General features: G+C 42.4%; 1 protein-coding gene across 2 annotated transcripts; it reads right to left on the reverse strand.

Moving 5' to 3' along the window:
* Positions 1-599: 599 nt before the first annotated feature.
* Positions 600-21855, reverse strand: PARVG (parvin gamma). 2 transcript variants are annotated; one of them, XM_042051011.1, is made up of 14 exons: positions 21670-21854; positions 16528-16629; positions 15962-16026; positions 13044-13146; positions 11971-12111; positions 11454-11569; positions 10566-10621; positions 9656-9678; positions 9098-9100; positions 7639-7697; positions 7467-7535; positions 6507-6608; positions 2949-3021; positions 600-1008 (listed from the first exon to the last, which is right to left on the reverse strand). In XM_042051011.1, exons 2-14 carry the CDS (start codon positions 16604-16606, stop codon positions 929-931), a joined length of 969 nt encoding a protein of 322 aa, XP_041906945.1. In that variant the 5' UTR covers positions 16607-16629; positions 21670-21854; the 3' UTR covers positions 600-928. The 2 variants fall into 2 exon arrangements, with proteins under 2 accessions (XP_041906945.1, XP_041906946.1); XM_042051012.1 differs by lacking the exon at positions 9098-9100 and having other exon boundaries at positions 21670-21855.
* Between the last annotated feature and the right edge of the window lie 2447 nt (positions 21856-24302).

The following is a 24302-nucleotide window of genomic DNA, read 5'->3' on the forward strand; positions in this document are numbered from 1 at the left end:
GTCAGAGGTGGTGGGAAGCTGAATTTACTGCTCTCACCCATGGTGGCCTCTACCTCCACCTGCTGCAGAGCCCAGCCAGCATTTGCCCACCTCTTACTGCAGACAAAGTGCAGATATGTGACTTCCTCTCACAACATATTTAACATGGGGATTGGCATCCCTGCTGGCCAAAGTTTGTGTCAGGGCTGCAACTGGAGCTGGACTTAGCAAGGAAGTTTGGAACTGGCTTAGCAAGGAAATAAGGGCATCTTTCCACAGCTGGGCAGGAGGACCCCCTGTTCCTGCATAGTCTCACACCAGCATGTTATGCTGAGTGCCTTCTCCATATTCAAGCAAATGAGCATTGAAACATTTATCAAACACTTGGTAAGTTCAGATTTCATTTTTGCTACCTATTAATTTGGTGTCCAATTCATGTCCTCTTGTCTGACAGCCACTGGCCACCTCTCTAAAGAGGATTTGGAGCTTCAAGTGTGTCTCAACCTTCCCACTTGGGTGGGTCTTTCTCCTCTCTAGTTTCCCAAATGACTTCCCAAAGCAGGAAAATGGGGAGGATGCAACAACTTTCAAATTTACCTTCAGGAGCAAAGAACGCAGAGTCCAGAATAAACACACATTTAATTTCTTTGCAGCATTAGGGGGTGCTCAGAGAAAACAGAAGGCAGGGTCTGGAACTAGAGCCACAGCCCCAGAATTACACAGTACACTGGCCATGGACACACATTTGCAGTTGCTCAGGCTGCATATGTGAAACCTTGCATGAACAACATATTTGCTGTACAGCATTAACACAGCAGGTGTCAAACAGCAGTGCATGCCCAGAAACAGTGGCAAACAGAGCTGGGAATCCAGAAATCACACCAAGGCCTGCTAGGGAAAAAACAAACAAACAAACAAACAAACAAGCAGCTCAAGCTCTTCAAGTTCTTCATGCTTCTTTGGTCCTGTATTTGGAATACAGGCAGTACAGGACTCGCATTATAGCCTTCGTATCTCCGTTCACAATATCTGTGGGTACACAAAGCAGAGACAGCAGAAGGAGATGGGAAGTGTTAGCAATCCCTGGAGCAGGATGAGACTGCACCTGCCAAAGACAATCTCCCACCTTCCCCCAATTATAACGTGAACTTGAACAATTGAATTGCGACAGGAAGCAAAATAGGAACTACAGAGGTAGAAACTAATAATTTATTAAATTAACTTGAGGAAAAGGGACTTTTACTGCACTCTCTTGCTCGAAGACGAAGGCAGATAATGCAGAGTAAGAAATAATTATTCACTAGAAAGAAACAGAGTAGATAATTTAATAGGGTTTTATCTTGAGATTTTTTTTATGATTATTCTATGTCAGGAATCATGTTGGAATTACCTGACACTTTTTTTTTTTTTTCCCCTGTAATATTTGCATGATGTTTTGCTGCTGTTGACTGCATTGGTTTTTGGTTTGGGGTTTTTTTGTTTATTTGTTTAATTTAGTTTTCAGCTTCTTTCTTCTTGGCTATAAACTGCTCTTGTATTTAAAAATTGTAGTGGAAGAGGGTAATGGATGCAGAGGGTTTACTGTTCTTCTTACCATGCTGTAAATCACTGGGAGAAAGACTAACAAAGAAACACCAGTAAAATGAGATCCTTGAGGAATCTCAATAGTGTAGCTGTAGCAAGGACCCCTAAATCATATTAAATTCACTCACTAGCTGAGGATTCCCCCAGTGAAGCTAAAAGACTCATGGATGTTGGCAGCAGTAGTTCTTATACTGATCAACTCTGTGTTTGAGGCGGTGCAGAATAGCCAGAGGGGAGGAAGGAAAGCACAGATTTATCTCTTTTCACACAAAAGGTGGATCTCAGCATGGAGACCTGAGCCCACACAGATTACTCTGTTAATGTTCATATAAATAAAAGGTCTTTAGCTTTCCAGGCTCCTAGCTCTGTGCAGCACAGCAAAAAGCCCACAATTCATGAATGCCCAGCATGCAAACTGCCAACATCACCAAAGCATTAGTGGGAAAAGAGAACAAAAGGAAAAACAAAGGAAGGCCTAAATCCTCTCTTCCCCTCTCCATGATGCCATGTTATGTACCCAACACATGCACCCACTCACAAATAACTAACAGGGAGCTAGAACTGGAATAATGCTTTTTATTTTTAATAAAGATTTGACTTCCTTATTCAGCAACAAGCTTGTGGAGGAATGCTGGGATTATGTGCCCTGCAAGAGGTCAGCACCACCCATTAATTAACTACATCCCTCATCCCACCAGGAGCTGGCACCAAATTTTTCTGTGGAGTATTTTAATTGGAAAATTGGACGGGTCCAAATGGAGCTTTTTTGTCTGTTTGTTTTTGTGGTGGAGAAAGAAAGAGAAGCATGCATGCACATTGATTCAGCGATGGAAACATTCACGTGGATGAAGAAGACCAAGATTCAGCTCCCAGGTCGGAACCAGGCATAAAAGCAATTAAAAACCTATGACTTTCATTTTCAGGAGACTGCCCCATCACTCTTCTGAGTTTGAATAGAGTGACCAGTGTTTCTGATTTTGCAGACATATTCTTCAAGGTATTGTCCCACAGAAACAAGCTTGTTTTTAATGCACTGAAAGTTTTTATGAGACAGGAAAACAGCTTTGCCTCCAGCTCAGCTGCTGTAATTGGAGCTGTCACTGGTTTAAATCTTTAACAAATACTGAATTACTAAACAGTTTAAGTTTAGTGTAAAGTTACTAAACTTATAATAATCTAACTTTTTTAGTATAGAAATAATGATTTTTTAAAAAAAAAAATGTTATTACCTCTACTATTCATTCTGCATGAGGAGCTGTAGGACAGCCATATAATGAAATGTGTCATTGTCATTTTCAGAACCTGCTTCCTGCAATTACCCAAACTTTTGCTAAGCTGGGATATTAGCAATTCTATTCCAGGTAAGTTTGCATGTCATGACTCACCTTCAGAGTTCACAGGAAAATTCAGAAGACCTCCCTCTGCTAGCAAGTCCAATGCCAGGTTAACATTGTGAAGCTGTTGGAGAGAGAGAGAGAGAGAGAGAGATTAATATAGCTGACAATATTTTCTAACCAACAGAAGGTTTTAGAAAGTATTTCTCTTGTAGCTGAAGACACTGATTCATAAATATGTACTCATATTCCTCTCCTTAGTTTCAGTGGAGTGCTCTTCAGAATTTCTACCAATTATCATACAAAATTAGATGTAAAATCCATCTCCAGAAAAACATGTCCCATGAGGTGGGCAGAAGAATCCATTTATTTAAAATAGACCTTGCATGTGAAAGACTTGTGTTAATGAATGTTTCCATGGGGAAAACAGGCTGGATTCCTAACTGGATCTAATGGACTCAGGGAGTTTATTTCTGGGTATTTTTTAACAATGCCCACATGCTTACCACACTTGGAACAAACCAAAAGGAAAAAGTTCTCTATATTTCATTCAGAATTGCAAAGATCCAGCATGCTTGTGAGCTAGAAGTTTCTGCTGTACTTCTAAGGGTGTCCATTCACATTAACAGTGGCAATGATATCCTTAATAACACTCATCAGAAGTTAAGCACATGTCTATGAATGAAGGCTGAGGGTTTTTTCTCATTTTTCCTCACTGCTTTTTCTCTCCCTTCCCCACATAAAAGCAGCACCACACACAGAAGCAGTGGTTGTAGTTGATATTTTAGAAGTAATATCCCCTTCTAACAGCTTAAGGGCAGTTTACTTGGCTGGTAATTAGCAAGTTCCCTTCCTCTAAACGAGTAACAAGAACTGAATGAACTTCAGATTGTCTCTTCTTGCCTTCCCTGAGCTACTGGGCAATTTATCCTTTGGGACACTGCTGTTCCCTGTTGTGTTGTGACAACAAGCACAGGAGTCCCCCATGCATAAGCCCAGCAAAATCTCTGTGCTCTGAAGTGAAGCAGCAGATTTATGTTTCACCTGGTTCTCTGGCTTACAGTAACTAAGATTGCCTGTTTGGATCCAGGTTTGTTTTGTTCCTCTGATAGTCAGCAGCCGGGAGAGCTCAAGACCATAGAGTTCTGCACAGTTTGTCGGTCAGAATGAGTAAATCAAATGTTTCCTTAGTGAACCAGCACAGGCCAAAAGGGCACATTTCCCTCTCTGGAATGCATTGGAGATTTTCGAGGAATGACAACATGCACATTTCAAAAAGCATCCTCAGACAGAAATACCAATTATTACCCAAGAAAGGAAAGCCTTGTAAAATAAGGTGCTTTGTCCAGCTGTGCTTCCAGACTCAAAGGAGCTGGACAGTTTTCTAGGATTTACTGCTGGACAGCAGTCAGGACATTTGGGGTGTTCCAGCTCTGGGCCCGTTTTGGCAAAAGTACCAAGTTCACACAGTTTTGATAAGCACACGAGCCCTCCTTCATCATCATCTTAATCTCCTGACTGCAGAGATTTCACCCCTAATTTCAGCCTGAACTATTTTGTGATCGTATTCTTTGTCACAGAATATACACACCTTTCTACACTCACAAGCACCCAGAGCTGCACTTCTTTACAGCTATTTATAAATGCCGTTTTTTTGGCAATAAACACCCCAAAAAAACCTGCAGCAAACCCACCCACATGCAGTGTTGTCTTCTTGCACCTCAAAATTTATCATCTCCTGAATTTCAGTCATGGAATGGTTTTGGTCAGAAGGGACTGTAAGGTGGATGCACCGCACTGATCCCAACAGTGCATGTGGTTGTCATCATTCTCACAACAAATGAGATCTTTTAAATCCCAGCAAAGGGTACATCTTTATCCTTTACTGCACCAATTAATGTCTAAAATGACATGGAGTTAGAAAGCACTGAACTGAAAGACATGTTTTGTGTACGAGTGACAGCTGAACTATGGTCCATCGATATTTTCAGTTGTAGTGTCATCCCACTTTTCGTCTTGTAATGAGCATCAGAGGAGAAACAAATGGTAAATACCACTGTGGCAAACTGTTCAACAGTAAGTCCAGTCCTTGGGAGTAACTTTGCTACAATGAAATTACTACAGTGTAATTGTACTGAATTGTACTGAAGCAGTACCCAACTTCATTGTACTCTTCTCTGATGCCAGTAAGAACTAGGAAGTCTGAGCTTTGATTTGTACTAGAATTTTAGGGCTATCTTATTTCCAGAAAGAAATCTGTGAGGCTAGAATAGGGCTGAACCGAAAAGAAAATGGTTATTTATGAAATTTTAACTGAGAAAATATTCAGTGACCTCCTCTGAATAAAGCTAATGGAAACAGTAAAAATTTCTGTCCAACTCAATGGGAACAGACCAAATGATTTTGAAAATCATTTCAAAATCTGAGTGGAAGAGAAAAGGAAGAAAAACAACTCTAGGGAAATGGTTTGATTATGTCTGATTCAACCCTTCAAAATGTATTTTCCCTGTTCTTAGATTAAAAAAAAAAAAAAAATCTGTTTTTCCTAATGCATTAAACAGTTACCAACTGACAGCAACGAAATTTTGACAACATTTGAACCTAGGTCTGAAACAATTGTGCTTTTAAACTTTCTGATGGAAAGCTCCATGGGAATATTTATTTGTTAATATAGGACCTCTGAGAATTTTCATTACAAATAAATATTGCCCAGGGGTATTAACTGTGCTAAGGTTGGGAATAAGATGAAAGCTTCATCTGTGTGGGGAAGCTGTAATGCAAACCATGCCAGAGGAGAGATTTTCTTCTCTGGCAGCTCTCAAGCAAAAAAGATCTGACACATTTCACTTCCAGAGATTTGAGCACAAACCAGGAAAAATAGTTAGACTTTCAAGATTTTCAGAACTATTCAGTGACCCAAATGAAAAAGCCTACCCTCACAAGAGACAATCTGAAAATACCTCAAATATCTCAAAATATATCAACATTCCAGACCTGTGGAGGAGGCAGCCCAGCACACACTTCCCTCTGGCTGGTGACAGCTTTTACTTTTAAAGCACAGATGAAATCTGCCTGGTAGAGGTGGAAAAAGGTGCCAAGCAGGTCTGGCTGAGTATGTTACAGCCCCCAGCCTCGGGGGAGGAAAGGATGTAAACACTCAAGAGCTTCCCAAACACAGAAGGGGCCTTCAAAATGTCTTGGTTAAGGTATATTTTTAGGGCAGCATAAAGAGACCCACAGGTATCAGTTCTGCTACGCAAGAGGTGTCACCCTCTTCAAATCCTTGCTTGCAGGACAGACTGGTAGAAGAGAACACACCCATTCCCCACCACACAGAGCCCTGGATTTCACCAGAAGGCTGCAGAAGCATGGCCATGCCAAACAAATGCAAGTAACAGGTGTTTGCCTCCTATGAGATGCTAATTTTGAAGAGGACCTGTTCTGAGGTATTTTGACAGCACCGAGTGCCTGTGTTGGCACTGTCCCAAACCCCCCCCCTCCTGCAGACACTGTGGGCACAGGACCTCACACTCAGCAGCAGCAGTGGAAGCAAGAGGCAGAACACACAGTTAGATGGCTCAAGCTCTAAATAATTACAGAACAACCTACCATCTCTGTGGTGCTGGCCGGGGTCAGGAAGAAACTCCTTAAATTCAGAAAGTAACCCTCTAGTTGTCCAGTTAAGAGAAGTAAGATAACTCCATCTGAAAACTAGATAAGAATTGCCTGAAAATTATTTGGCTTTAGTAAACTATTCCAGTAAATGCCATTCTAGCAATAAAGGAATTTAAATGTTACTCGGGCAAGCAGACCAGACAGCCCAATGACTCAGCTCCCTCAACCTCTTCCACAGTGAACTTCATATTTCCTTAGATAAGGCTCCCAAATTCATACCTGTGAAAATACAGCCTTGTACAAGGACAGCTATTAAAACAAACTATTCCAAATATGAAAATACTTCAGATGAGCACAAATGCATACGTATAAATAAAAGAAAATTGTGCTTAGTGATGTATGACAAAACACCTGAAAACCTTTTCTTACAGTTGCCCACTGGGAAATCCCAGTAGAGCACCCTGTTCACCAGAGCCCAGGGAGGTGATCCTGAGATGCCTGTGGAGCACTTCTCTTGCAATTTCATGCTCTAAAGAAGCTCTACGTTCAGAGGATGGGACTTTGAAATGTGATAAAAATAAGGCCTTCATACCACGAAGAAAATGCAGCATCAACAATCACTAAGTACAGCAATCAACTTTGCTTTCATTTTAATGCTCAGAACACCTTCATTTCCATCCTGACAAAGAGAGAACCCTTAGGAGTTGGGCAGACTCTGAAAATTACTCCCTGTAGCATTACAAGGGCAGCACTCAATACAAAGGTTGTATTTTTGCATTAATTTTTAGCTTCAGAAACTTCAGAGACTGAAGCTTGATATCTTAACCTAAACCCAGAAATCATTATGTTGCCAGATTTCCAATTACTGTAATAAAAAGGAGAATTCCTAATGGTGAGAGGAAACACCCAAATGGCTGACAAAACATGGGTAACGTGTAGCTTGGAGCACACTACCTGAGATTCGATGTCTCTCACATTTAATCCTAATTTTCCAACATGCTTGTCAACAAATTGCAAAAGTGCCTGAAGAAAAAAGACAGGGAAGAAAGGGGAAGGAAAAAAATAACTTTTTCGGTATCTAAGTTTGGCCTAACAGATTTTGATGTCTACTAAAAAAGTAAATTACCTTTTTTACAGCATCCAGTTTATCTGGAGCACAGCTAAATAATTCATCAAAGGCATCATCTGTATCAAAACAACATTAATTGATTTTATTTTGAATAACTGACAGATTAGAGCTTTTATGTGGCTCCAGAAGGAGAAAGGTATTTACAACTTGCAAGCCAAGGAGGAAAAGAGTAGCAGGGAGGCAGAGAAAGATGCTGCTTTTAAATTTATCAGAGGACAGGATGACAGGCTTCCCTTCAGCCTGACCACATCAGAGAAAGCAATTTACTTCATTCAGCTCTGTAATTTTCACCTGCAGAGGTTCTCCGTTTGTGCTGCCACCAGTCTGAGCACTGGCCAAGTTTCACGTCACTACGGTTTATCTCTTTTCACTTATATTTTTTTTAACCCTGAACCTCTGGGATAAAATACAGGGAGCAGGGAAGAGCTGTATGTTGTACTGCTCTCCCCAAACAGAAACATCTGTGACACTGAATTTGCAGAAAAAAACCCTCCTCCTTCCTTCCAAAAACCACAAGCAAGATATGGAGACACTGCCCTTCCTCTGAATATTCAGAGACCTCAAAAATGGCCAGTTCTGCCACCCAGTTTAAAGTGGGCAACGAGCTGGTGCCAGCAGAGCTGTGCCAGAGAACTAGCAGGAGTCTAAAGGCTTCCAAGGAAATGAGATCCATCCAAGTGCCACCCTCGCCTCCCCTTTCTGCCCAGATGCAGCAAAAGCAGGATCCATCTCCTCACCCAGCCACAACACGGCTCTGGTTCAAGCATGAGCAAAGCGTTTGAAACACCCCGAGCAACGAAAAGCACACTGGCAGCACAATTAAATGGAGAACCAGTTTCTACAGCACAGAAAAGCAAAGGCAGCTTGGCTGGAGGGAAATTCCTCCCAAAAGACAGTGACAGAGAAACCTCCTGTGTGAAAGGGTTTCCTCAGGTTTCTCTGTTCTGCCTGTTTGGGGGTTGCTGCAGGAGAAGTGTCAGGGAATAGGTGAATCCATCACACAAATCACAGAGAGCCCTCTTCTGGAGCCACGCTTTGGGATTTCTCTCTTTGCTAAGAAAGCTGTGTCAAAAATAGAGAGAGAGCATCTTGAAGAGTGAATTGCAGATTTCTCTTCCCAGCAGAATCAGCCCACTGAAAGAAACACCTAATTATGGGTTGGGGTTTTTTCTTTTTCTTTTCTTTTTTTTTTAATTTTCTTCTTTTTTTTTTGTTTGGGGCAGGGGTGAGTGATGGAGTTTTTTTCACAATTTCAGCCCACACTAGAGAACACTCAGTGGAATAACTGATAACTACATATTAAATTATATAGTTTGCACCTCTGCAAAGGATGAAAATGCCAAAATGAAGGGCACAGCAGAGAATTCAAGCAGTTGCCTTGGTTCTCTGGGGATGCAATGTGCTCCTTTGCAGCAGGCAAGAGCAGCTCACGCTGAAGCCTGAGCAGTGCCCAGACCTTCTGCAGGCTTTGCACACATGGACATTTTTCACCTCAAGTGTTTCCCAGCCCTCAAAAGCCCTAAGGGTAAAAGCTCTGGGGACGCTGGCTTGACTGAGCTGCCATCCACAACCGAGTACCAGTGGATTTCAAAATCTCATTTGCAAACTGTGGGAAGGAAAGTACATTAAACCGGTAGCAACAGGAACCACAATTCTGAAGCCTTTATAAATAGTTCCAACAGTGAACATGGTCCATGCACAAATCCAAGCTGCATTTTGTCCCCAGACAGGTTTCTTTTTTGGGTCATCAACCCACCTTCATGTCCTGTCTGCCCCCCATCTGTTGCCTGTAGTCCACAGGCAATGTGACCACCCAATTTCCAAGCTGTATTGTGTTGCTATGAACAGGCATCAACAGAAGACATTTGGAGAAAAACACTGGGAAAAAAAAATCCATGAATCTCCATTAACTTTAGTGGGAGCATACTGATTTTATCATGAGGTAAAAATGGATCAGGACATAGTGTATAAAAGCACATAATGAAACACTGAACTTGGCAATGCCAGCACTTACTTGACTGTGCTTCTACATTCTCTCTAGAAGTGCAATAAAAAGCAAGAATTAGAAAAATGATTCAGCTGACTTGATCTTATTCATAAGCTTTGCTTATCTGCTATCTTGTAAAGCAGGAGATAGAGTTCAAAGTGGCATTAACTTTATGTCAGAGTGACTTTCCAACAGACATTTTTAAGTACACTCCATATTTGTGTAGGGTCTTGGAAGCATATGAGATTTCAACTGGCCCACACACCAATGAACATTTATTTTACAAGCACAATCCTCAATATCCTCTTCCAATAAGCTGCTCATGATATTAGAGCTTGAAGATGTTCTGGCATATAAAAAATGGTAGCAGGAAAATCTCTTTCTAGTCCTTAGAATGATGCCCATATTTTTTCAGTATATAAATGATATCCTACTACTTAACTCCTTTAATAATGACAGTACCTCACACACTCAGCAAGCTAAAACATTTCTTCCACAGTAAAATAAGAAAAGAACTGCCTCCTTTCTCTTTATTTAAAGACACAACAACAACAAATTAAAACTGGATTTAAACCTTTGTGGCTTTAGAAATCTCCAATTTAGTCTGGCACAGGTAAGTTTATAGTACTGGAATTTTATTACTATATTTGCTATGAAATTTCATGGCAATTACAAATGCTAAGCTTCAGAAATAATCATAAATATTGCTTTAGAGAAGTTTTTATATAGAATAAATAAAGGTATTGCACCATAATGCCAAATGTGAAGAGGGGGGAAAAAAAGGAAAGAAACCAGAGAAATAACTCACATGCATATGCATGTCTGGGCTTACACCTTTTTCATCATCATGATCCCAGCTACTTTTTGTAAGGGGGAACACACCCACAGTGTTTCATTTCTGATTGACAGTGTAAAAACAAGATATATCCCCTCTTACTTGTTTTCTGTGATATATTCCACCGCATTTGATGTCTTTAATCCTGTGGAGGTGGTCTGTTGAAAGGACAATAAACAATGTCGGGTTTGTCACACAAAAAAAATTTTATAAACAAGAATGAGGCTTTCACGACCTGTTTGCTGCCTTAAGTGATTATCAGAGGGCATTTACTCAATAACTCCAGTACAATTAGTACAGGTACTTTGAGAGGTTTCTGCGTCCTTCTGCTCTCTTCAGTCTCCAACAGGAAATCTCTTACTTCGGCATCAGAGGAAGTCCTTGGGGTTTGCTGCTCCTCCCTTTCAGGCAGTTGAAAACATTCTGTGTTTACATGCTGGTGGTGCTAATTTTTGAAATTATATCCCAAATTGTGGGATATTTGATATTCTCCTACAGTCTCAGAATTGACTTAAAGAAACCAAACAGAGGAAGAAAGTGTGCAGATATCTGCTTGTAGAGAAAAATACCAAAGTGTGACCCCAATGGAAGGGGAGTAAAAACTTCCATCACCTAAAGAAAGAAATCTTCAGCATTAAAAAAAATTTATGACTTATGAATACAAGCTTCTATTTTAAAACATTTAGAGATAGTAACAGCAGAATTTCTTCATTTTCTTCTTTACAGAGACCAACAGCTACTTTCAGTTTGGACCATTCCTTTGTTTGACTGAGGAAGAAAAACAGCATCATGCTTCTCCCCTTTTAAAGGCAGACTATCCTAAGTGAAAACTAAATCTAGTTCAACAAACTCAGAAATTGAAAGGCATGGTTCACAGAACACACAAGTATCTCTTTCACAGCTGCACACACATTTCTCCTAATTCTAAGCAGATCAGCCTTCTGAAAGGCCTCTAGGGTCTACTGTAACAAACACTGAGACTACAAATACCTCGATGGTGATTGTTTCCACTTGAACGTTTGGAGGCAGAGCCAGGTTGGGTTTGAAGTGCTTTGCTATTGCAACCAGGAGATGCAGTGTGCTCAGTAAGTCCTTTGCCAAGATAGCTGTTGAGTGTAAAGGAAGAAAACAATGCTCAGTGTGTAAAACAAGTGAACTTCCCTCCAACATCATGAATTCTCTCTACGCAGAGGACCCCAAAGTCATGGAGGGCCATAACACAGGTGGGACATGAGATTGGGGTTTATACAACATCAAAATTTAGCTACAGTACAGCTTAAAAGTGAGACATACAGGGATGCTGAGGGCTCTTAAGTGGTCCACAAGCCACACACTTAAAGGAGGCAGACCCAGGCAGGGTCAGAAATTTCTGTCTCACTTTTGATTCAACTAGTAATTGAAAACAGGTTGTTTAATTACTGTTCTGGCAGTACACTCCCTCACAGCAGCCTTATAGCACAGGAAGCCTGTGATGGATAATTTTCTTCAATTTCACTTCTGCACCTACATTCCACACTCCATTTCAGCTGACTTTCTTCCAGTTGCAAACACTTGGTCACGGCTTCCATAATCACAGAGAGTTTCTGTCGCTGTTTTTTTTCTGTTAATGCAATCTTGTCAACATCCAGCTTGAGAGATCCTAAGTTTTCTTTTACAGAGGGTCCATAGGAAGTAGAAGAATGCATTTCAACATCATTGTAGGGAAAAAGAAAGTGATTAGAAACATAAAATTACAGCAAAGCACACAAAGTCTTGTTTTAAATGTTCAGTACCATTCATAGCTCTGCAAGAAGGAGAGGACTTAAGTCAGTCCTTGTAGCATCATCCCTCAGCCCTATCACTTTACATTCCTTCTACAGAAATCGAAGGAGTGAGTCCTTCCTGTAGATAGTGTACAAAGTCAGTATCAACTCATATATAGAAGAAATCCCAGCTCATCACTCAGGCAATTAAATTATGAAAATCAGCCAATCCTGCTCAGATTGCTGCTCTCAGCCTCGGTGGAAAGGAGATAGATTTGAAAGATGTCCCCAAAGAGAGCAAAAAGGGACAAAAAAAGTAGTAGGGACAGGAGAGATGGAGAAATAGATAACAGGCTGCTCCAGGAGGTTACATCTTTATACAAACAGCACATAGTGCCAAAAGCCTCTTAGATTTTTTACCAGTTCCAGTACCAGAACAGTTCTTTAGACCCAGAGCTTTTCAATTTTTTTTTTTTTTTAAGGCAGGAAAAGGTGTATTACAGTGCTGATTCCATCCAATGTTTCTGGTAGCACCACAAGCCACCTTTGTGCTCCTGGCTTACAAAATTTTCCTTCCTTTCAGAAGGACTGAATTTCACACATCATAGTTAACCTTTTGATTATCTCAATGAGCAGGTAATAAGAATTTCTTAGAAGTAAAATAACCATGTAAAACAATAGTGGGAATTTGTTCAGAATTGTGATTATCACAGTTGACCCCCAGTGCTGTGAGAAGTGATGGCAGGTCCCCGCTACTGCGACTCCTGAGGTTTATCCTCTGATTGGAAAGTTCCTCCATGAGATGTCTGCAAGAACTAAACTCAAAGGAGCAGCTCACCCAGGAGATGATGAAGTACCAGCCCATCATACAGGTCTTCTTCCAGACTTTTAACTACTATGTGTTCCTCTTTCAGGGTTCTGTTAATCCACTCAATCAAGAACTGCAGGGGAAAGCAAAGCAATCTTATTCCTGTTGTTTAGACAGTACAGCACTCAGTGCTATATTCTGTTTCACCTCTCTCTTATCTCACATCTTGGTTTGCTTTCAATCTCCGCTTCCTTTGTGCTTTTTGGTTGTTTTTTTAAAGGGTTAGTTCTTCCTAATTTTCAAGTGAGATAGACACCTCACTAGTTATATTCTGATGAACTCTGTTATACAGCTGGGGAGAGAGACCCTCTTCCCGCTTCCACCAGGGAAAAGGCTGCACAGTACACTTCCCATCCCCTGCCTTCATCACACATCACAGAATTCACACAAATTTAACTGCCAGGAAGAAGTTTGTAAGAAAAGAGGCTTCACTCATTCTGTGGGTAGTTTCTTGTACTCATCCATGCTACTAGCACTCCTCCCTCTCATCTCCTGTTTTTGTTTTCTTTTTCTTTCTACAATATTGTACCACCCGATCTCCAAATACCTGCTTGGAACTTTCCTATATGGCAGTCCTCCCACTGGCCTTCCAATATCCTTCCTGCCTTTGCAAGGGGAAGCTGCTCAGGAAGCCAAGGTCTGGCTACAAAGGGAGAGGAACCACATGTGGTCCTAGACAGGAGAACAAAGCAGCTCCTCAGCACTTCTCCAAGCATGTGTTTTATTCACATGTGTTGAGAGAAAGGGAAGATGACCCGGCGAAGCAGAACAAAAAAGCAGTAACCCCAGCTGGCTGCCAACATGAACATCCCTCTTGTAAGAGGGAAGGGTATTGCTTGTATTGCTGGGATTGCTATGAGTGAGTGTCTGGAGTGGATAATATCCTTCTCACTTGCTGTAAACAGAGGAGAAAATTCATAGCAGATTCTTGTAAGCTCGCCAACATTAACAAAAGCGTAAGAAGGGTTTGAAAAGAAAAGTTTCTGAGATGCTTGAAACTGCACAAGAAATAAAGAGGCCTGAACTGAGAAGCTGTCAAACTGTAATACATGTCCTCTGATAAGAAATATCAAGAGCAGAAAGCTGTGCTCTTCAGCTGATGCTTGGTGACACTTTGGATGTGCGAGGAGTAGAGCAGTACCCCAAGCACAAGAGTACAGCCAGAGGGAAGTCAGAAAAGCAGCAAGTACTGCTGGGTACAGACCTACGACACCCCTTCTTTTCTCTCCCAGGTCAACACAGCCACATCCACAGCCTGCAGCTCACACAGTTCTGCTTTCTGTCCAGTTGTGGGGGCCCCACTCAGGTGCAGAGCAGAGCCTTGTGTCTAAAAATGAGTAAACAGGGAAAGCAGAAAGGGAATACTTCCAGAAGTTTGCTGCTGGCTTCCAAACGTAACCATCTTCTATGCAGCTGGATATTTATAGCAACTACAGGGAGCCATTTTGTATTTCTCAGTTCTCCAGAGCCACCTCAAAATGAAAATGCAGTGAAACAGTCTCTCTCCCACGAGAGTTTCTTCACTTCCCCTGTTCTTCCCTTGAAGATTCCTCCCTGTCCCTGTCTCCATCCCAACTGCTTCTCGAGAGAAGCCATCAGATCTTTAGATTAAGAAAGCAATCAAGGGGCACTGATGGGTACCCAGAGGACTTTGTCTCCCTCAGGACACAATTTCCATCTCCTCATCACCCAACAAAAAGAAATTAAGACAGTGATGACCATCATTTCAGGAATCTCTGACAGGAAATGGATTAAGCACTGAAGCTCACAGAAATCTTCATAACTGAGGAAAACTCTTCATTTTTGGCTGTCTTGAAATAACAAATCCAGTCTTTCTGTAGACAACAAAATTGCATTTTGCAGCACCACCTTTCAGACTTTCCCTTTTGAATAACAATATTTTGAAAGCCTGACACAAAATCAAATCTTTTTGATCAAACGTGCACAAATACCTAATACAGAAACACACCTACCTACATGTTTATAAATGCTACAAAATACAAACAGCACATACCTTAAGCTGCTTTTCATAATATTTGTAACAATTTCAGCACCTCCATAATGCAAGGAGTGCTGGTCTCATAAGACACATGCCCTTTTTCTTCCAGGAAATTTCAGTACTTGGACTGTGCTGGTAGAGAAACACAGTGATTGAACACACCGGGGAGACCTCCAAATTAGATGGAAATAAAGTACTTGCCTGTGGAATAGGATTCATCCTTCACAGTTACCTCAAGCAGAAAATACAATGGCCTGAAAGCTTTTATCCTGAATTCCTGGTGACTTGCATACTCTTCCTCCTACCCCCCACTGCTCTCTGCTAACCTTGCCAGCTGAGCCAGCTGCTGGTGAAGGCTGTCACAAGTCAGTAGAGCAATCCTAAATGTTACCATGGGATCAGTGCAGCAAACCTGCACCTGCCTGCACATTTCTCTTCAGTCACAGCAAATGCTGACATGGGTCTGCTTGTGGTCCCAGCCCAGTGTTTCAGCTGGATTCTCGTTGCTGTTACGTTATCATCACAATGAAAGAGCAACTGGGCACTTCTGGTGTGGCTCACCCAGCAGAGGTGTCACATCAGAAGCCACTCAGGTTTATATCTGCACTCCACACCCAGCAGTGGTCACTGCATTGGAAGCTTGATCCTGTATGGCCCCAGCCACCTTGACACCGTGCTGAAACAAAAGCCCTGCTTCACTTGTGTGGAGCCCCAATGCCAAAAGCAGAGCTCATTCCCATCTGTAGAGAGTGGGGAACTGGGGTCAGGGAGCTGGGCAACTTAGTGGGCTGAAAGAGGTTAAAGAACCAGGTCCTTTGTTTCCTTTAACACAACAGGTTAAAACAACTGGTGAGGTGAGAGTTAAAATATGCAATAAATGAAGTGGTACCAGTTTCAATTCTTCCAGTTTGGGGCTGTTCCTTGAGGTTGGTTTTATGAGTTTCCTCTTCTCACCTATGGAAGGAAGCAAACAAGATCCATCATAATTATCAGATATGACTAAAGTAAGTTTGTAGCTAAATCTCCTACCAGTTTCATATTCCAAATATGGCTAATTGCCATATGTAGAAATATTCATTTTTTAACTAATTCCCCATGAGCAAGAAACTAGTATAGCAGACTATTAAGTCTATGGTTGGAAATTATGCTTCAGTGTACTCCAAATCAGTAAGATCTAGATGGACAATTCTGGAAAGAGGAAAACACAAACTTGGTCAGATTCTTATGTGTGAAACTTAAATTTCAGTTAAAGAACCAGCTGGACTTTGTGTTGCTTCTTCATGATCTGCCCCCAAAGAGTCAGCAGCCAAATACACACACAGAGCTTACTCATTTCTGGTACAACCATAGGATCACTGCTGAAAAATACACAATTCATTTGTACAGCACATTTTCTGTTTGGCCTTTCAGGTGGTTCTTTGGACTTTTTTCTGTCCTGGTTCATAAAGCACAAACCTTTAGCAATGACATCCTCAGTTAGGAATCGATCAAGTGTAGAAGGCTGTGTAAATGCATTTAAGAAGTCTGGATCCATTGTTTTTAATCACTCCTGGTAAACTGGTAAAAAACATAGGGGGGAAGGGAACATGAGTAAAGTAATGTAAAGATCAAAATTAGTGCTAAGAAGAAAACAAACAAACCGAAGGGGTTTTTTATTGGTTACTATTTCATCATTGGTTGCTTTAAAATAAAATCTAAAAATATATTTAAATGTGTACAAAGAAAAAGGAGTTATAAACAGTTTTAATTTTTTTCCATTAATCATCAAAATATAAGAAAAAAGACCTGAAGTACTAAAACTTGCTTTAAGTACATCTAATTCCATTTTCCCTTGATTGGATATTATTAGTATTAGATAAGTAAAATCCTCTTTCAACTGAAGTGAAAAAGAAGCTTTCAGTCCCTACGTATTAATGGATATGTGCTAGAAAGTACAAAAACTACCAATACTTAAGGAGTATTAAATCAAGAACCCAGTAGTTAAATTACTGACACAAGTTTATAAATACAAGCAGCTTTCTTTATTAAACCAGCTGGTACAGCTGTGGGGAAACAAGAACAGATGTTGGAATCTGAATAGCCTCTTACAAACTCCAGTACAGAGTCATAGAATCACTTAGATTGGAAAAGACCTCTAAGATCATTGAGTCCCAGCTGTTCATCCACCACTAAACTAAACCACATCCCAAGTGCCACATCTGCATTGCTTTTGAATCTCTCCAGGGATGGAGACTCCAACACTTCCCTGGACAACCCCTTCCAATGCTTGACGACCCTTTCAGTGCAAAAATTTTCCCTCCTGATGTCCAATCTGAACATCCCCTGGCACAGCTTGAGGCTGTTTCCTCTCCTCCTGTCCCTTGTTCCCTGGGAGCAGAGCCTGATCCCCCCTGGCTGTCCCCTCCTGTCAGGGAGTTGTGCAGAGCCAGAAGGTCCCCCCTGAGCCTCCTTTGCTCCAGGCTGAGCCCCTTTCCCAGCTCCCTCAGCCCCTCCTGCTGCTCCAGCCCCTTCCCCAGCTCTGTTCCCTTCTCTGGACACGCTCCAGCCCCTCAATGCCTTTCTTGTCCGGAGGGGCCCAGAGCTGCCCCAGGATCTGAGGTGTGGCCCCAGCAGTGCCCAGCACAGGGGACAGTCACTGCCCCGGCCCTGCTGCCACCCCATGGCTGGCACAGCCCAGGTGCCATTGGCCTCTTGGCCCCCTGGGCACACCTGGGCTCATGTCCAGCCGCTGTCCCCAGCAGCCCCAGGGCCTTTCCCAGCTTTCCAGCCCCTCTGCCCCAGCCTGGAGCTGCAGGGGGTCGGTGTGACCCAAGGCAGGACTGGGCCCTTGGCCTTGTGGACCCTCAGACCACTGGCCTGGGCCCATGGATCCAGCCTGTCCAGATCCCTCTGCAGAGCCTTCCTGCCCTCCAGCAGATCCACACTCCCACCCAGCTGGGTGTTGTCCATGAACTGACTGGGTGTGCACTCCATGCCCTTGTCCAGGTTATCAGTAAAGATATTAAGCAGGACTGGCCCCACTACTGAGCCCTGGGGACACCACTTGTGACTGGTCACCATCTGGATTTGACTCCATTCCCCACCACTCTCTGGGCTCAGCCTTCCAGGCACGCAAGAAGCAAGATGGTTCTTCATAACCTAAATGCGCATTGATTTAATTGCCAGAAATCAGAATTACTTACTGCAACTGTACTGTGGCCTGCAAAGGTGAAGGAAATTACAGGAGGATGCGGGCTCTTGACACTCATAGCAGAGCATGGTTTACTCCGTATCTGTTCTAGCAGGAGTAAGAGAACTCATCCTTCCCAACAACCCAAAAATCTCTGGAAGTCAGAGCAGAGCAGATGTGATGACCAGGAAGACTTTTACACTCCTCTGAGTCATCAAATCCCAGCTGCTGCTGGGCACAGGGTACCTGGGGCTCAGCTCTCTGACTGGGAGTGCTGCTGTTTGTGAATGGGAAATGCTCTCTCTGAAGTTCAGAGCTACTGGGCCACTGTAGGAGAGGGGATGTTGGCCGGTTTTGTGCTTTTTTTAACAGAAAATGAGATGCTCCATATTAGAGGCTCCCTCAGGAGAGGACTCCCACTCTCTGCCCAGGGTACCCACATTGGGAGCCCGGTCTCCTAAGGCTTCCTGTGAAATTAGTGGGAATGTTACCTTTAAAGAGCAATCCAGAGCATTTAAATGAGTGGCTAATCCTAGCTTTAGGAATGGAGTTCCCTCCATTCTGTTACCAGAGACAGACCTGGCTGCTGCTGCAGGTGCCTGAAGTGAGATGCTCCCATGACCCAGAGCAAGGCACCTGCTGAAAATGCTGTGGCACAGAACATCTCCAAAGTGGCATTCCTCTGCTTGATATCTTTATACACCACAGTGGTAGCTTCACAGCAGCACAGTGCTGCTCTGAAGGCGTCCACATATTTCTTACAGCTCCAGTCAAAGTGCATTCTGAACATGTGTTTTAATACAGATTTTGCCAAAGCTGAGAATATTGGTAGAAAATAGCAACTGGGTGCTTTTGCACATCAATCTGGTAAAACAAATTGCTACAAAACTGCCAGCAAGGCACTAGGAGAAAGGGTCACAAGAGAATTAATTTCATTATGGTGGTGGCAAAACTGAATGCTATCTTTAAAAAGGTGCTTGATATAAAAAGATAGGAGAAATAGAGTGATGTAGTGCCTGAGGAACAACTGAACTATCTGAGATAAGACTCCCCAGATGAAATTAACTGAGAAAAGTTAATTAATAGAGAGCAACCCGAGGACAACTTACTTTGCTTACTTTAAATTAGGTTTCTGACAGCTGTGATGCCTTGGGGAAGTCCTGCTCATAACAGAAATGGTCTGTGTAAACCACAGCTTACTCTCACTCAGCTTTGCAATATACTTGTGGGTCTCTTACTTCCTTCGACTATCAAAGTGGTGTGTGCTGTCTGCCACACCCTTGGGCTCTTTTTGGCCAAGGAACCTGAACATCAGAAGCCACTCTAAAAGCTGGAAACCTGTAAGGAAGGGCCTGAAATTCAGAATTTGCAATAATGTGGCATAATATCCTCTAGGGCCTCAGTCCTGTGTGTCAGGCTACCCTGGGTAAGACTAACTTGCCTGGTATCCAGTCCCTTCCAGTACCTTAGGGAAAAAACCAGAACCCCAAAAACTATAAGCAGTGCAAGGATACAGAGGTACTTCCCCAAAACTCTTTAACAGTGTGCAGCTCAGCCTTCCTAAAGCAAACCTGGGGGCCTGGTCACTAGAAGCTGTCAATACATTTACTCCCCATGAACTTCCCAGTCACCCCTTGAACGTAGGCCTGTGTCTGTCTCACCACTCAGCAGTGAGAAGGTGAAGAGCGTGGCCCTACATCACGTGAAGCTCCATCTCCTGTTTCTTGCTCGGACCCACCAGCTTCCCCCGAAGGCACCACACAAAGACCAGCTGATCCCCATTCTTCACACCCCTGTGTTAATGCTCCATGTTACTACTGCCCTACTACCCCAAACCCTCCATGTCCATCTCTTTCCAAAACCAAGAAAAGAGCCTAGAGTTATCCTTCCCTGGAAAACCAGGCACCTTTGGTAGGTAGCACCTTTGGTCATCCTCAGTGCTCTTTTCTGAGCTTTCTCCAGCACAATCACAGCCTTTTGGAAGTGTTAGGAACCAGACTTGCCCAGATTTAGAAAGGTGCACTGCAGCATTCACAGTGCTCTCTGTTCCTCTCTTCCTAAGTCCTGTTTGCTTTTTTCATCACTGCTGACACTTCATTTGGAATTATCTATTAGCTCTCCAAGATTTTATTCCTAAGTAGCAACACACCATTCAGAGCCCATCATTTATTGTGTTTCAGATCACATTTATCAATATTGGTTTCCCACAGGCATTTCAGAGCCAGAGAACTGCAGTTCTTCAGCATTTAATTAGACTCATTGCTTATTACTCGTAATTAGCATTCACAAGCAGTCCTTCATGTGGCATTGCAGCATATTGGTGAGGCTTGGTCCCAGACACAGCCTTTCAAAGAATAACATACTGCAGGAACAACATAAAATGGAACCTGCCAGGGTTGGGACACCTCCTTGGGTGAGCTGTTTAATGAGAAACAGGAAAGGTCGGAAGAGCTGGTTCTCACAAATATTTCCATATTTGCTGCAACCAGCCCCTGCCGCCCATCAGTAAAAATTTGCTGCTCAGAGCTGTGACTGACATCCTGTTTTTTCCAGCCCCCATCCTCCTGCACAAGTTCTTTATCAGTACTTGGAGAGGAGAACGTTGTAAGAGACAACTGCTTGAATACTGACTGTACAGGCATTTCATTATGGCATCTTTGAATAAAATAGATGTTTAATTACGGGCTATTCAAAGGAAATGACATTCTCTGAATGAAATGCTCTTTCTCTGAGGATGCCATGGATGTACAGGCTTTGCTTTAAAGCCAAGGGGTGTTTGACTTTTTGTGGGCCACCTGCAGTGGCTGCCAAGAAGTGCATTGTTCTTAGGTCAGGAGCCGGGCTATTGCACAACCTTGCAATGTCACAACTACTGATAAACAGCTAATTCTCAAGTTGGGTCAGGGCAGCTCACTTTTCCTCCATGAGTCCTCACAGAGTCCAGCTCCCAGATATCCCCAAGGTACCACAAAAAGCACTAATGAGCAGTGGTTTCTGGCTTACAGCTGTAGAACATACACAAGGCATTTACCAATGCTACCAAACTGTTTTATTTCCCGCTTGAAAAGGCAAAAGCCCTACTCTGCCTTAGCTCAAACGCATTTCCTAGGAATGGTTGCCCAAGTAGATCACACAAAGGAGGGGAAAAAAACCCCAAGTGGGAATGGTAATAGTAATATTTCTGCCTTTAGAAAACCAGAATTAAAACATAAGTAAGAAAAAAAGAGCATGTGCATTGTGCACCCAGTTTAAAACTTATTTTCACTTCCCTGTATAGCGCCAGACTTTTCAGGAGCCATCTTTGCTAATTAGCACCAGAAGAGATGTTATCTTAGTAAGAACAATCCACACAGACACAGAAAATCTTCCAGTTAAGAACAATAATTATGAAAAAAAGCACCCAAAGGAGTCCCATTTTCCAAACTTACTATTCTCTCCTTCAAGTAACTCTCCAGAAGCTCTTCCAAGACCTCGTCCCAGGACTCAGGATGCAGTTTCTGGGGGAGAGGGCTGAGCCCAGATTCGGAGGTGTCCCATGTAGGGCAGCACAAAGCACGCAAGGGGAAGTTGTGTGGCGGTGCTCTGCTCTTAAAAATGAAACCACGCTCCCATCCGGAACTTAATCGTCTGTGTGCTAGTCCCGGCTGCAGAGACTGAAATAAACAGGAATACAGGTGCAGGAAACATGCAGCCCTGCAAATCCTGAAACACCAGAAACAATCAGAAAGCTATGATCGTTCTTGGATGGCACTGCCCAGCATGACTGGGCTACGCTGCCCCTGGGGTGACTCACAGAGCACTTTTACTTTGTATATAATAATAAACTAGCCAAGAGCAGACAAGATCATGTTCCACTACACCTTTTCCTCATGCTCCTTCAAGAGCATTTTATAAAGCAGATCAGGACTACTCTACCTACCTGGCAGGAGGAGAAACCTAGGCAGAAAATTAATTCATTTGTCCTTAGAGAGGTAGTTGGCCACACCAGGGCCCAAAACCCTCATGTGAGACAAGAGTTATCTCCAGCAGGCAGTGCTGCTGCTCCTCCTCCCCTTTTACAGCATTGATTAAAGAGGAAGGGCTCCTACAGAAACCACCTTCCCTGGACATTTCCCTCAGATACGAGTCGCATTTATTAACTCCCCCAGCCAGCAGAAACAACTCTGCAGCCCCCCATGAACCCCATTAAGAGTAGCAGCCAGTCATGCTAATTAAGTTGGTCTGGTCTAACAAGAGAGTGACTCCTGTGTTTAGCTGCATGCCAAAGATAAGAATGGACAGTTGGCATGAGCTAAATGGGATAAAAGAAAGTGGGTTGAAAACAGATTTCTAGCTGCCATGAATTCATAGTAACCAACAACTTAACCCAAAATCCTGAATCAAAGGGCAAACCTACTTTGTCAGCAGATAACAAGCAAAACAACAAAACAACACAGCAATTTAGAAAAGAGACTGAGTACCTTCTTACCTACTCAGAAGTTCATGCTGCAGTCTACACAGGTAGTAAGTCAAAACCAAAACCAAGGTGTTATTGGAGATGTTATTGGGAACTTTGGACATTTCCAGTTTCATATCAGCAGGCAGAGGGAGCAGGAAGAACTAAATGTTGAGAAATCTTTCTGTAATTACTAGGTTTCTCCATGCTTCAACTGGCAGCACAAAGGACTTGGAAGTCTCATTCACAACTACAGCATGTCAGTACTGAAGTCTGAAACACACACGATGGACAAGCACCTATTTTCCTCCAAAACCTGATGTTGTGACCAGTGCATGGAGCATTCAGACTTGTGTAGAATAGCAGCAGTCAATCTTGTGTGAGTTGTATTTGATTTCATGCCTATGATGCCTAAAGATTTTTGCTTTTTATACATTTTTCATGTATTTGTAGCTTTGCAGACTGTTAATAACTAACGCGCTTATATAGCTCCTGGTATTTTTCCTACCCTTTCTCTTAGATTTTAGAGTCATAAGCTAACCCTTTTAACATTCCTGACATTCTCTTGAGTCTTATTCCCAAGAAGAGAACCTCTAACAAGGACATTTTGTTTTGCAACCAGAATCTGAGGAGACATCACAAGAAAATAGGGCAAAGAAGCCCCTGGACCAGCTCCAAGGGGCTGACCCAGGGGTGGGTGTTTCTGTATGTTCTCAAAGCCACATCTCATGCACACACCCCCACCACACACACCTGGCCCCCACATGAAAACAGCCACTGAAGAACAATTCAAGGATTCAACAGCAATAACAAGTTCTGATAATGCATTTTCCTGCTTCTCCACACAGCGCTGCTGTATCGGAGAGGCACTCTACACTCCCTCCACACCAGAGCAAAGGGAAGCTCACCATTCAAAAGTTCTCCCCACAGATTTTTCCATTGAGGAAAAAAAAAAAAAAAAAAAAAGAAAGAAGTAGAAAACATAGTGGTCATTATTTGTTTATTTGAATAAATAGTACAACTGTCAAAACCCATGCATAAACACTCCTGCTGTGAATTTTAGCAAACATAGCATTGCATTGTAACTTGCTTACAGTACACAACTCTTATCACTAAGATGGATGTCTCCAACATATGACAAGTCCAGAATTTTATCTGCAAGGCTGGTTTTTAGTAGTTAGAAATCCAGAGTAAACACTGTTAAAAACAGTAGAAAAGACTTAAAAAATACATTGATACTGAAAGCACTGGGGGCATGGGGAAGAGGGGTAAGAAATCCTAAAAGTTTTAAAATTATTTTAAAAAATCTGCCACTGTCGGTTTTTCATCTTGAAAAAGAGAATGCAGCTGAGGACTATCTGAGTTTCTTCTGATGCATCTAAAAGTCAAGTTGTATGGACTGGAAAAGACAGACATTCATTAAGCACTTACAAATGCAGGAGCTTTAAAGCTGCACAGCCTTCAGCATTCCAGATGAACTTCAACAGGATTCAGACTGGTACCCATACATAAAACCCCAGTAACACAAAGACATCATGAATAACATTTTTAACACTGACTCAGCTTTCTGAGAGGCAAAGAATTATGGTGCATGTGTCACCAAAAGGCATGACAAAAGCAGGCATT

The sequence above is a fragment of the Corvus kubaryi genome, unplaced genomic scaffold, assembly GCF_017639235.1.
Source record: "Corvus kubaryi isolate FWS band 111438036 unplaced genomic scaffold, C.kubaryi_AGA036_p1.0 74, whole genome shotgun sequence".
NCBI lineage: Eukaryota > Metazoa > Chordata > Aves > Passeriformes > Corvidae > Corvus > Corvus kubaryi.

What these genes read in the sequence shown, in the direction of transcription:
- PARVG (XM_042051011.1), bottom strand. Translation starts at nt 16,606, where the DNA reads ATGGATCCAGACTTCTTAAATGCATTTACACAGCCTTCTACACTTGAT. An exon ending in GGTACTTCATCATCTCCTGG is followed by an intron (nt 12,112 to 13,043) that starts GTGAGCTGCTCC and finishes CCTCTGTAAAAG; the next exon opens with AAAACTTAGGATCTCTCAAG. An exon ending in TGGAAACAATCACCATCGAG is followed by an intron (nt 10,622 to 11,453) that starts GTATTTGTAGTC and finishes TCCTTTCAACAG; the next exon opens with ACCACCTCCACAGGATTAAA.